We start from the raw sequence: 13,457 nt of genomic DNA, 5'->3' as shown, positions 1-13,457 counted from the left end.
GCGGCTCGCCGGAGCTGCGCCACGCGGCGCCACTTGTCTGACGGAGGTGACGAGCTTCGTACCGCCGGGTTTCGGGGTGTTTCCGGCTGGAACCCGTTCGTCAGTCGGACGTGGCGGGCGTGCCCGGCGGTTCATATTCGCCCCATATTTAGGCTGGATATAAGGATGCCGGTCAGCTCGTGCGTTTAAGACCCGTTTGAGGCGTTTGTCTAGGTTAAAAGATCATGACCGGTCAGTGATGGACGGGCAACTACAGCCCGAGTGTTTCAGGTCTATTTGGGGCACTCCGCGGTACATAAAATACTCAGCCAGGGCTGCTCCCGTATAAGGAGCGAGGTATTGTAATGTAGCAGGTGAATCCGCCATTTCAGTTGTAGAGCTCTCATGTAGTACTATTATTATTTCGTACAACCATGTACTGTAATTTTCATGTACACAATTAGTACACATGAGAATAGTGGTTTAAGGTGAATATTTTTTTTGTCGAACCAGCCCACCATTATTTAAGTTCTAGATTTGACAGTTCGTATTTTTAAAATTTACATGCTCTCCGCGATGTTCCCTCGGTGGAAAGCGCCTGATGACTTCGTCAACCCGTGCAAACCTGCCGTATCCCGAGAAGAATAGACAACGAGCGGTAACCAAATCTTTCCCCTCCCTTTCCCTATAAAAAGGGCACTTCCTGCTAGTAGCTCTTCATCCCAAGCAAAGCTTCAAATTCGATCAAGCCATCCCGACCCTCATGGAGCTAAGCGCAGCCACCCTCCTCTTCCTATCCTTCGTCTCACTGACGATTCTCGTGTCTCTGCTTAGCCGCAAAAAGACAGCAAGTTCCAAGGGGAAGAAGCCTCCCGGCCCACGGTGTCTCCCCTTCATCGGAAGCCTCCTCCACCTCCGGACAGCGACGCCGCAGGTCGCTCTCCGGGACCTGGCCAAGAAGCACGGCCCAGTGATGTACCTGCGGCTGGGCCAGGTGGACGCCGTGGTGATCTCCTCGCCGGCGGCAGCGCAGGAGGTGCTCCGGGACAGCTCCCTCAACTTCGCGTCAAGGCCCACAATTCTGGCCGCGGAGATCGTGGGCTACGGGAGCGCCGACATAGCCTTCGCGCCGTACGGCGCGTACTGGAGGACGCTGCGCAAGCTCTGCATGGTGGAGCTCCTGAGCGCGCGAAAGGTGAGGCAGTTCGCGCCCATCAGGGACAGCGAGACCATGTCCCTCGTCAGGGATGTCCGCGCCGCCGCCGCCGCCGGTGGAGGCGGCCAGCCCGTCAATATGAGGAAGCTGCTCGTGTCGTGCACGAACACGATCACCGCAAGGGCAACGTTTGGCGACGGCTGCGACGCCGAGCTCCAAGAGCAGTTTCTGGCTGCGATGAATGTGCTGCTCACGTTAACTGGGGGATTCTGCGTCGGGGACCTCTTCCCTTCGCTGCGGTTTGTGGACGTCGTCACTGGGCTGAGACGCTCGCTCTGGGGAGCGCGCCGGCAGTTCGACGCCATCTTTGACAAGATCATAGCCATCTGCGAGGCGCGGCGAGCGGAGAAAAATACCGGAGACGATGACCTTCTGAGCGTCATGCTTAGGATCAAGGATGAGGAGCAGCTTGAGTTCCCCATCGGCATCACAAACATCAAGGCAATAACAGTGGTAAGTGCTCCAAGGTCCTCTGCTCTCTGAATAGTTTTTGAAAGAATTAGGGCTTAGGACCACCGTTAACAAATGACTGTGCATATTACGGAATATTTGAAAGAGTTTCACGGATGGAGGAAATCAGGAGGAGGGGGTGGTGGACTGGTGGTAAATGATCTTTTTAGGTGAAGGTGGTTAAGTTGAAATTAAGGGGAGGGATTTATTTACATTTACGAGAAAAATACATAGTATAGGAGAAAATAGGATTATAAAATTTTCATCTTGGAAAGAAAAGAAAGCAGGGGGATAATCTTCCATCCTATAAAGAAAGTTATATTATTGTAGTCGGATTAATCCCACACTATAAATTTGCTATAGGACTTGTTCACAGCAGGGACGGAGACGACGTCGTCAATCCTGGAGTGGATCATGTCGGAGCTCATGAGGAACCCGGAGGTGATGGTGAAGGCTCAGGCGGAGGTGCGACAAACATTGGACAACAAGAGTCTAAAAGACCATGAGGTCCACATGGAAAAACTGCGCTACATGAAGATGGTGATCAAGGAGGGTCTGAGGCTGCACCCGGCGGCACCGCTCCTGCTCCCCCGTGTCTGCCGGGAGACTTGCAACGTCAATGGGTTTGAGATCGTGGAGGGCTCCAGGGTCATGGTCAATGCGTGGGGGATAGCGAGGAACCCCGAGTATTGGCATGACGCAGACAAGTTCAAGCCAGAGAGGTTTGAGGACATTACCGTGGATTACAACGGTACACAATTCGAGTACTTGCCGTTCGGGAGCGGGCGGAGGATGTGCCCTGGCGGTACTTTTGGGTTGGCCACGTTGGAGCTCATCTTGGCTCGGCTTCTATACTTCTTCGATTGGAGCCTCCCAGCCGGAATGCGTCCGGATGAGCTTGACATGGACATGACCGTCGGTGCAACACTAAGAAGAAGGAACCAACTTCACCTAGTAGCGATGCCGTATAATTTTCCGATGAAAATTTGAGGCTCGCCGATTTGTAATCATGTTTATGATGGCGGGTTAACTTTCGCTAGGTTCTCTTTATCGTTAACTCATGGTCGTCATATTTAGTGGGGTCAATATCATGATTTCATTTGTATCCCTGTAACGATTTCTTATGATCAATAAAACCTAGAGGGTTGTTCTACAAAAATTAATAATTCGGCGAGCAACTACATTTAGAATAAAATTTACACGTCCTTATTCAGCTTGCAATGAGGGGAGTAGGGCTGGAATTTAAAATCTCAAAACTCATGAGCTAAACGAGCAACTCGTGACATGGTTCGGCTCGAATCGAACTTGTTGAGTAACGGGTTGAATTTTAATCTAAGCTTGTTAAAAAGAACAAGTTTAATGAGCGAAGCTAACAAGTTACTCATTTAACTTTTTAAGCCCGTTGATGAGAAGATATACTCCCTCCATCCCAAAACAATTGTCATTGATTTAGTACAACTTTGTACTCCCCCCGTCTCAAAATTCTTGTCTTGGATTAGTCTAGATACGGGTGTATCTAATGCTAAAATGTGACTTGATACATTTGTATTTAGACAAATTTAAGACGAGAATTTTGAGACAGAGGGAGTACTAAATAAGATACGCTTATCTTGGAAGAGAGTGTGCCAGTATTGCTGTTATTAAATCAACTTTGTACTAAATCAAAGACACTTACCTTGAAAGAGAGTGTGCCAATATTATTATTATTAAATCAACTTTGTACTAAATCAGAGACACTTATCTTGGAACAGAGTGTGCCAATATTGTTTGTCACCTGTGATGTGCACCATGACTTGAATCCTGATGGGCTGGGGATGCCACATTCCCTCTAACCATCCAACCACAGGTTTTGATTCGCTTGAGAAAAAATATCTAATAAGCCAAATAATAGGAATGTTTGACGGAATACAAATAATATCTGGTACGTTAATAAGCCAAATATGGCGCCCGATGGGTAACCAAGCAGAGGCTCTAGCAATCGCTACATGGGCCTGCAATCGGCCCGTTTTCCCCTTCGTTCACATCGCTTATCACATAGTACTCTATCGTTGTCTCAAAAAAAAAACATAGTACTCTATCTCTCTCTCTCTCTCTCTCTTCTCTCTCTCTCTTTTTTGCAAATTTGGACTTGTATTAATTAAGTGCAGCATATGATTGTGCTTAATTTGGCCTAATGTATTGCTGTACCCTGCGTATATGTTATTGAAGTGCACTGGAATGGATTTTCTGAGATAGTAACAACGCAATATGTAACAACTGTTCTTCATATAAATAAGATAAAAATCCGGAGAGCAGCGTTTTCGCTCCTAGGCTCATCTGAGCCAGGGAGTGATAAAAATCGTTAGAAACATTAAATAAAATTAAAAAATTCTGTTTTTTTGTGTGGGGAAAGACGACTGAGTGCCTGATGTCCGTGCCAAATTTCAGAGCATTTGAATGTTTGAGTAGCTCTCAACAAAAAAGGCAAATTTGAGATCTATGAAAAAGTTCACTGTTTGTGCAGACCCTTTATTTTTTTGCTGAGAGCTACTAAGATGTCCAAATGATTTGAAATTTAGCACGCACCTCACATACTCAATCATCTTACATTCCAAATTTTTGGACTTTTTCTAGCAATTTTTTGAATTTACTGTTCACTGGATGTAGATGAGCCCAGGCACAAAATTGGATATTCGAAAAATCCTCAACTATATGCCAAAAATAAGTGCAACACGTCACACTCTTCGCAACAGGAGCCGTGCATTTGCATTATCTCTCCTTTCTTCAAAAATTATGGTACCACAAACCATTTGAAATTTAGCATTATTATACACGTACAAACAGAGAGACGAGTGAACGTTCTCATGCTTTGGCAAAAAGCTATAGTAGTATACATAATGCTTACGGTTTGCACACACTGGCACCATCACCGTGACATGCCAAGGGACCTGGGAAGGGCCAGAGACCGGGCCTCTGGCGCCGAGCTTGGGAACATAACGTTCAGCTTGTGCATCAGGACGTCGGACTTCGACGGTATCTCGTTGAGCAGGAACTGCTGCACGATCGGCTTCTTGAACCACTCGAGCACCGAGTCCCCGGGCGCGCGCAGGACAACCTTGCTCACCTCGAATGGCGACTCCAGCGAAGCCAGCACCTGGGCCACCACCATCTTGAGCGTCGGCCCTGTCACCAGCTTGATGCGCCGCGGCACGACCCCGTAGTAGAGCATCCGCTTCCTGAACCGGTGCAGCGTGTGCACTGTAGAGACAAGCGCCGCTCCCACTGACAGGTTCCGGATGTCCAGGGACCAGGCAATGTGCTGGTCGAATACGATGGCCTTAGGGAACAGCTTGTTCTCATAAGAGACCTTCCAGACGCATCGTGCACGGTTCATCTGCCCCATGAGCACCAGGTAGTTGAGGAGCACGTTCACAAAGTACCTCACCGCACTCTCCTCATTCTCGTAGTCAATGCCTTGGAAGAACTCCCGGACAAAGGAGAGCACGGGCTTCTTCCTTTGCTCTGGCCCGGTGAACAACCCGCACATGAAGTCGTGCGCCTTGTGCCTGCTCACGCTCAGGATGTTCATGATTGCCCGTTCGCTGTCCTCATCCTGGCACCGCACCAAATGTGCGAGGATTGAAGTGTAGAGTATCATGTCCACCTTTGCCGCCGCACCGACATACGTCTCGAGCAGTGGCCGTGCCGAGTCATACAGCCCCATCTTCATGCAAGACTCAAAGAGCTGCCTTATGATGAAATTGTTGGTTCGTATCCCAGCAGAACCCATGAACCGCAGCCACCGGAGAGCAAGCTCCGTCGACCCATCTTTGATGTAAATCATCAACAGGTCACTCGCGGTCACTTCGATGGGGAACCCTGATGCCTTCATCTCAAGCAGCACCTTTGCAGCCAAATCAAGCAGCTTCTTATTCGCCAGCATGGTCAGTAATGCTGTAAATGTGCTCAGCCCTGGCCTTGTCCCTGCATTTGCCATCGAGTGGTACATCCTCATTGCTACATCCACATTCCCCGCTGAAGCATGCATTTCGACCAAACAAGCATATGTGGCAGGAGTAGGGAAGAAGCCAGACTTCTCCATATCACCAAACAGCTTCGCAGCGACATCCAGCCTTCCTGACCGTGCATTTGCCTCGACTACCATGGTGTACAACCCAAAGCTTGGTCGGAGCCCTCCTCGCCGCATCTCCTCCCAAAGCTCCATCCCTGCATCCAGCTTCCCAGCCTTCACAAGCCCCTCCACCATGGCGGTGCTCACAGCCGTGCTCACCCTGTGCCCCACTGCCACCATCTCCCTGTACATCCCCATCGCAGCGTCAAGCCTCCCTGATTTGGCCAGCACATCGACCATAGTGCTGTACACCCCCGGCGAGGCAGGCCCGACCCCATCCCTCTGTCTCATTTCATCAAACAGCTTGCGTGATGCGTCAATCCTTCCAGCACGTGCAAGCGCCGGCACAGCAAGCTCGTAAGTGCCCTTATCGAGCTCGCAGCCCGCCACAGACATTTCGTCGAGCACCTCGAAGGCCTTGAAGGCGAGCCCCCTGGCGAGCAGCAGCGAGAGGAGGGCATTGCAGGTGGGCGTCTGGAGGCCATGGAAGCCGGCGTCGCGGAGGCGCTTGAAGCAGTAGAAGGCGGGCTCGAGGAGGCCGTGGGTGGAGAGCGCGGAGACGACGGCGTTGAGGGTCTTGGGGAAAGAGGCTGGCTCCGGGTGCAAGAGGGCGTCGTCGAAGAGCGACATGAGGTCGGAGGAGTGGGTGGCCGGCGACAGACGCGCGGCCACGATGAAGGACAGATCATCGGAGGGCACGAACCAGGGCTGGTGGCGGGCCCAGCCGACGAGCGAGAGGAGCGGGGTGGGGTCGGAGGCGGGGAGGGAGTTGGCGGCGAGGAGGAGGAGCGCGGGGTCGGGCTGGGAGGGGAGCGCGGAGAGCGCGGCGGAGAGGGACGGCCCCGAGCGGTGGCGGAGCGCGAGCGCGGCGAGGCGGGCCGCCGCGGCGGGGCGCGGGAGCGGGTGGGCGGAGGAGCCGGAGAGGATGGTGGGGTCGGCGCCCGGCACCGCGGGGCGCGCCCCGGGCGCGGACGAGAGGACCTCCCCCGTCTCGTCCAGGTAGTCCACCGTGTCTATCCATTCGACGCCCGGCGGAGGCTCGGACGAGAGCCGGCGCGGGGCGAGCGACAGGGGCAGCGCCGCCGCGCGGCGGCGGAGGTGGGGGAGCCCGGCGCGGAGGAGCATATCTGGCGTGGTCTCTCTCAGGCTCTCAGCCCTTCTCGGCGGTTCGGAAGTAGTTGAATAGCCTGTGACGGCCCACGGCCCAACGTCAACGAGCATACACGGCCCAAACATGACCGAGCCATCTAAATCTCGAGCCCAAAATGCATCGTCCCCCTCCTCCCGTGGCATCTTGGCTGCTACTCCTGCCTCCCTTCGTCTTCCTCTGCCTCCAGAACCAGATCGCCCCCTCCGCCGACCCGCCTCCAGATCGGAGCAAAGCGGCCCCCTGTTTGCTTCGCGGCACCAGATCAGGTAAGCTCCATCCCCTGCCCATGTGTAATTTGGTGTTGTTTGGCGAGCTCGCCGAGCCCTAGCTTCTCCACCGAGATGGAATTAGGCTCTGTTCTTCTAGGTTGATTGATTCGAGTCCTTGATTAGATGATTGGTAGTAGTAGCAGTAGTACTCCTCCCTAGGCTGTTAAATTTTGGTAGCCTCAGCCCTTGGGAAGGGATTGGAGAGCTTTTCTGTGGTTTAACCATGTGGTTCGACGCTCGATTTCGTTCAGTAATCGCTCTGCCCGTGCCTATGAATCAGTACGGCAGTGGGCAGTGGGCGTTTATCCTGTCATATCTGCGATGTGCTCTGGGAGGAGTGGACTGTAGAAGTAGATAAGTATGGAGTCTCAGTCTCACATACAGCACTCTGAAATTCTGAGTTTGGGTGGAGAGGTAGGTCCGGTCAGATTGTGTAGCGAGGTCACAGTTGTAGGCAGCTGTGTTTGCTTGTCTAAGATGTTTACTGCGCACATTTAATATCTGCAACCATGCTAGTTCTGTCTAGCTTGTAACTGTGCATTGAGCTCACGATGCATGCTTATCTTGCCTTTTTATCAGCATTCCCATTAGGAGAAGCAATGTCGGCAGTAATCACAAAGTTCGCCGTCACATCTATGGTGATGTGGATGGCCCCAGTTGCAATCATGTATGGGTTTATCTACCAGATTTTTCCAGGTTTGATTCTTGCTCCTTCTACATTATGTTATACTTAACACTTTGTATGGAACTGAAGCACATACGTTCATACGGAAATGATGTTTTCCTCCTTGGTCAGGTGTCGGTCAGCTTTCCCCCTCGGCGCAAACCATGGCCAGTGGATTCCTTGCTGTCATCTCGGTCAATCTAGTGATCGGCTTTTACATATACATGGCCATGAAGGAGACTCCCCATCAAGAGCCCCAGCCTGATCCAACCTTTCTGGCAAACGCCAAAGCAAGCATTAACCAGCCAACTTCTTCTCAAGTGAGTGATGATTCCCATGGGAAGGGGAAGGTCGAGTAGGCTGTAGCGTAACTTGAGTTGGGTTTTATGTCCATGATACACATGCTATCCAGAGTCAGTTGGGTTATGTGCTTTTGTAATATTACGTCCTTCTAGTTTGATGTAGTTGCTGGAAACTTTCAGAGTTTTGGAAGCTATATGAAGATGTATCTTTGTACCCATTATCAGTAGATACTGTGTTCAACCTATTTAATTTTGTTATGATGTTGAGAAAGACTCTTGATCATAATTCAGGTCCTATACCTTGACTAATTCTGCCAGATCTTCTTTAGCACATAAGTTAATCATATCTATCTTTATCAATTTGTCTTTTTTCAGTATGCCATATTTGATAAAAAACATTGAGTCTCTTTTTGTCCTTTAGTTTGATTTAGTCCTTAATTTTTTTGAGCAATATGGGAACTATATGAAAATGAATCTTATGTACCAGTTATCACTTATCAGCAGACAATGTATTCGGCTTCTTAATTTTGTTATGATGTTAAGAAAGAGTATTCTGATCATAATTAAGGTCCTACCATTAATTTTATTTTTCAGATTTTTCTTTCGCACATAATTTAAGCATATCTATCTTTATCAACTTGGTTGGTTTGTACGTCATATACTAATATTTGATAAAAAAACATTGACTCTATTTGGAATAGTTACTTTTCAGTTAAAACTGTTGTTAGTTATTTAATTTCACCAAGCTGTGATTGCGAACAACCAGTGGAGCTGGATAGAAGACATAAGTCTTTGTTTCACTATGAGTAAATAATCAATAAAATTTGTGTCGTGAAATAGAATAGGTTCTTTATGTGCTGTCGTTGACTTCATGAAGGACGTGAATCTTTTGGGAAGCTTTTGTTCAATATCTGAGTGAAAGAACTCAAATAAGTAGCAGTCTTGTGTGTAAAACATTGCCATGTTGATGGTTGCCCTTACCTTGAATTTATAGCCAACATATGAGTGAAAGAACTCAAATAAGTAGCAGTCTTGTGTGTAAAACATTGTCATGGTCATGATTACCCTTACCTTGAAATTAGCCCACAGAAAAAAGTGAAAATCAAAGATGTTAGTCACGTAGCCTTTTGTTGCCGTGGAACACTTTATTTGTTTTTCCTCTATGTCATTTATTTGCTTTCTTCAGAATCTTTGCTTACTTTAGCTTATGGTAAAATAACATGTCGTTAGGACTAGAATATCAGTTTTCAAATTTGTTACTTTGTACTTTCTCCCTGAAAAGTTCAATTAACGATAGATTTTGGATATATTGTTTTGATTAGTTTTGGAAGAAAATTATTAGTATTGTTTCATACATGTAATGTCGCACCCTTCCCTGGACCCTGCGCAAGCGGGAGCTACATGCACCAGGTTGCCCTTTTTTTCATACATGTAATGTCGCATACTCATGTTGCTATCAGGGAACCGTTTAATTTGAACTTAATATTATAATCATCTCTTATTCTTCATCCCATTCTGTGAGTATATTCTGACATGTTGATTTGGAATTGTCTTTTTGAACAAGTTGTACCTTCCTGGTATCATGTTCTAAAATGGAACCAGAAAAAAGCAAAGTAGATTTTGAGAACTATGGAGCTATATGAAGATGAAACTTCTGTACCAGTTATCACTTGTAAGAAGATATTGTATTCGGCTTGTTAACTTCGTTATGATGTTCAGAAAGAGTATTCTGATATAATTCAGCCCCCCCTGCCTTTACTAATTCTGTCAGATTTTTCTTTAGCAAGTAATTTAAGCAGATCTATCTTTTATCAACTTGGTTTGTTCGTATGTCAAACATTGACTCTCTTTGGACTAGTTACTTTTGAGTTAAATTGTTGTTAGTTAATTACTTTAACCAAGAAGTAATTGGGAACAATCAGTGGAGCTGGATAGAAGGAGAAAATGAATCTTGGTTTCACTGTGAATAAATAATCAATAAATTTTGTGTCATGAAACAGAATAGGTTCTTTATATGCCGTCTTTGACTTCATCATGAAGGACGTGAATCTTTTGGGAAGCTTTCTCACAGAAGCATATATGAGTGAAAGAACTCAAAGAAGTAGCAGTCTTGTGTGTAAGTGTGTTACATGTGGTTTTCTCACAGTAGCATATATAACTGTGGATTAATCACGTAGCCCTCTTAATTTTTGAAAATTTACATCTTTTCTGAAGCGTTGAATCTCTCCTGTCCGTCTTTTTAAGGGTTTTGAACTATCGATCTAAACAAACTAGTTCTTTTTTGTTCCTTTTGGCTATTGGAAAAATATGCATGCAGATTCGTTGTTAGTGTGAGAGACTCAGCTGATCTAAATTTAGAAAGTCCGAAACCTACTGTATAACTGATCACTTATACGGCTTCAAAGTTAGGTCTGACATCAACTCATCACACAGTCTCATACTATGACATGCAAAGAGAATATCCAAGAGTATGTTGTTTTGAGAGATAGAAAATTAATGGATGAATATGGTTAATTTTTCACCAAGGGTGTATTATTTTTTGGGAAATGGAGAACTCCTGGATGAATACAATGCATACTTCAACTTCAGCTTCAGCACGAAATACAAGTGCAAATTTGGCAATTGCTTTGAAGATCTCTATGCCCATATGGCAAGCATGGACATCATCCCTGCACCTAGGAAAAGTGCAAGATATGTCATCAGCTGAAGCTTTGTATTTGTCTGTAGCTTTGGGTTATTGAAATCTGTTGCTAGAAGGTCCACCAGGGACATGTAGATCAAAATCCCTGCCGAGGCTGAGTTGAAGACTCCCTCAATAATGAAGGCAGTAGAGCTATGCACATTATAGCTAGACGATATCGCAATCCCTAGCACGATGCCCACGGGTGCGGTCAGGGAGAAAAAGGTTGCCATGATGATGGTTGCCCTTACCTTGAAATTAGCCTGCGGAAAAAGTTAAAATCAAAGATGTTATTAGCCACTTAGCCTTTTGTTGCTATGGACCACTTTATAAAGTTGGTTCTTTATCCTCTATCATTTTTTTTGCTTTATTCAGAATCTTTGCTTACTTTAGCTTATGTCTTTAGGACTGGAATATCAGTTCTCAAACTAGTTACTTCCTATTTTCTCCCTGAAAAGTTCAATTATCAATAGCTGTTGTATATTATATGTGTTGATTATTTTTAGAGGAAAATTCTCAGTCTGTTCATTTGATCTAAACTTAATATTATAATTATCCTTTTTTTCCTCCCCTTCTGTGAGTGTATATATATATCCTGACATGTTGATTTATAATTGTCTTTTTACCTTGGTGGTATCATATTAAAAAATGGAGGCAGGAAAACAAGTTAGATTCTTGTCAGTGCAAGCAGGTACCTGTACAATGCAACCACCCAAGCCTATGCCTTCAAAGAATTGATGGAAGCTGAGGGCACCGACCAGAGGCTTGATGGTGGATGGCCTCACAGATGCTCCTAATGACACACCAATTATCACTGAATGCACCAAGATTCCCAGCTCTAGAACCTGCATGATGTTAAACTTAGGATTATTTAACACGGGACTGGTTGGTTCTCCAAAATATCTACCAACTTGGCAAACAGTGTGCGGAGGAACTGGATTCTTTATTTGAAAAGGAAAAGTTTGTCCTAAGGGAGTAAACCGCGAACTGCCAGACCTTTCGAATAGGTATTGATCTCCTCATTCCCATCCCTGTTTATTTATGTTTCTTTATGAAAAGGTTTTGATCAAGATGCTAAATTGACCATGGAGAATTATTTAGTCTGCCACTATGCCTTATGGTTCTGCTCTGAAATTGTTCTGTGTAGATATTAGTTTGGTCAGATGAGATATTTTGGAACATTATGTGCTGATGTAGTTCGCCTTTCCACTACGTCATCTTTATTCATGTTCATGAAAAGTTAATATATTTGAGTATATTTATAAAGTTACTTTTTTTCATGTTCCCATCGTTTTAAGATTCACTATTTTTCTGGTATACGGGAAGTTATGGAACTAACCTCCAATTACTGTTGCCAGGAAGTCCTATGTGCTTTGGAGTGGCTGCTCTTACTTACCTGAGATACCACCCTGTGCCGGATTGTGTCAGCTATGGCAGCCTCCTCCGGTGAGCTGACAACAATTGCGTCACCATGTGAATGGCCATGCGCGTGCACATGTGGATGATCGGCCCTCCCTTCCTCATCTCCGGGTATGTCGATGTTGTCAAGTGGGCGTGCCTTGCTGAAGTGAGACCGGCGGTAGTACCCAGCAGCCAGCGAGTCTATCACCATTGTGGCCATGGCTGCAGACATGGCCACAAGTCCCGCAAAAGGGAAGCCGTTCCTGTCCCCGCCACCTTTGTAGATGCACGGGGAGGTGAGCCCGTCAAACGCCGCCGGCAGGATGTGCACCATGCCAGTGGCAAGGATGACGCCAGCGGCGAACGCCTTGACCGCGAAGAAGATGTCGCCGTCGGGGCGCAGCGCGGCCATGGAGCGTCCGAGCACCGGCACCAGCACGCCAGCCGCCCCGGCGGTGAGGATGGACGCGATGGCGACCAGCTTCAGCTTCGTCGCGCCCTGCTTGTCCGCCCCGTCCGTGGCGGTCGTGCACTCGAACCCGCCGCTGGCCGCCGCGGCCTGGTGCACAAACAGGAGGAGCCATGGGAGAAGCGCCTGCAAGGTATGATTGGTGGCGCCCATGGTGGTGACTCTGCTGAATTGCTGACTATGTGTGCCTGAATGCGATGTCTACTGCAGGGAGATAGAGCAAGAGCCAACGCTGGGCACTTTAATATAGGAGGCGTCGGGGTGAGGAGGGCTGCTGTCCTTTGTCCAGGTGGGGTCTGGTGCTCCCGGGGCTGCACATCATATGTGCCATGTGTCACTAACCTCGGTGCAAAGTGTCGTTGATGCTGGATGCTCAAATGACATGGTATCCGGAGACTGGATTCTCTGCACTTTCGAGAGATTTTTCCATCCCGGATTGAAACTTGTTTCCATCCATGGCCACCTAACCTGAATTTCTTCGTCCGGTGATAATAAATCAGGAGGAGGCGTTGTGCTTTCTGGTCGTTTTAGTGCAGTGTTGACACAATGTCGTCATCGGTCAGATTAGGCTTTTTCAGGAGTCTTATTGCTGGTGTCTTCGGTGGTGCAGGTTCGGCGAGATTGACCCATTGGAGACGCTTTGAGCGGCCGGCTGGAAGTAAAAGGGGAGGGAGGGAGGGAGCTGTCAAGTTGGCTGGGGGACTGTATTCGTGACGCATACGAATGGAACCGAATCGGACGGCGGAGATCGCACGGCGCCCATCCC

At 47.5% G+C, this 13,457-nt stretch overlaps 4 protein-coding genes across 4 annotated transcripts; 2 read left to right on the top strand and 2 right to left on the bottom strand.

The window, feature by feature from the left end:
* The first annotated feature begins 736 nt into the window (after nucleotides 1-736).
* Nucleotides 737-2,635, top strand: LOC119351866 (cytochrome P450 99A2-like). The gene is made up of 2 exons (XM_037618653.1): nucleotides 737-1,648; nucleotides 2,009-2,635. The coding sequence occupies exons 1-2, from the start codon at nucleotides 743-745 to the stop codon at nucleotides 2,633-2,635; spliced, it is 1,533 nt and encodes a 510-aa protein (XP_037474550.1). The 5' UTR covers nucleotides 737-742.
* A 1,732-nt stretch (nucleotides 2,636-4,367) lies between these two features.
* Nucleotides 4,368-6,959, bottom strand: LOC119356217 (pentatricopeptide repeat-containing protein At1g79490, mitochondrial-like). The gene has a single exon (XM_037623145.1). The coding sequence runs from the start codon at nucleotides 6,879-6,881 to the stop codon at nucleotides 4,551-4,553; it is 2,331 nt and encodes a 776-aa protein (XP_037479042.1). The 5' UTR covers nucleotides 6,882-6,959; the 3' UTR covers nucleotides 4,368-4,550.
* A 47-nt stretch (nucleotides 6,960-7,006) lies between these two features.
* On the top strand, nucleotides 7,007-8,450 carry LOC119356218. Its single transcript, XM_037623146.1, has 3 exons — nucleotides 7,007-7,172; nucleotides 7,755-7,871; nucleotides 7,972-8,450. The coding sequence occupies exons 1-3, from the start codon at nucleotides 7,022-7,024 to the stop codon at nucleotides 8,196-8,198; spliced, it is 495 nt and encodes a 164-aa protein (XP_037479043.1). The 5' UTR covers nucleotides 7,007-7,021; the 3' UTR covers nucleotides 8,199-8,450.
* A 2,173-nt stretch (nucleotides 8,451-10,623) lies between these two features.
* LOC119356216 (zinc transporter 3-like) lies at nucleotides 10,624-13,005 on the bottom strand. The gene is made up of 3 exons (XM_037623144.1): nucleotides 12,218-13,005; nucleotides 11,517-11,666; nucleotides 10,624-11,084 (listed from the first exon to the last, which is right to left on the bottom strand). The coding sequence occupies exons 1-3, from the start codon at nucleotides 12,842-12,844 to the stop codon at nucleotides 10,779-10,781; spliced, it is 1,083 nt and encodes a 360-aa protein (XP_037479041.1). The 5' UTR covers nucleotides 12,845-13,005; the 3' UTR covers nucleotides 10,624-10,778.
* Between the last annotated feature and the right edge of the window lie 452 nt (nucleotides 13,006-13,457).

The sequence above is a fragment of the Triticum dicoccoides genome, chromosome 2A (genome assembly GCF_002162155.2).
Source record: "Triticum dicoccoides isolate Atlit2015 ecotype Zavitan chromosome 2A, WEW_v2.0, whole genome shotgun sequence".
NCBI lineage: Eukaryota > Viridiplantae > Streptophyta > Magnoliopsida > Poales > Poaceae > Triticum > Triticum dicoccoides.
This window is presented reverse-complemented; position numbering and strand designations above follow the sequence as displayed.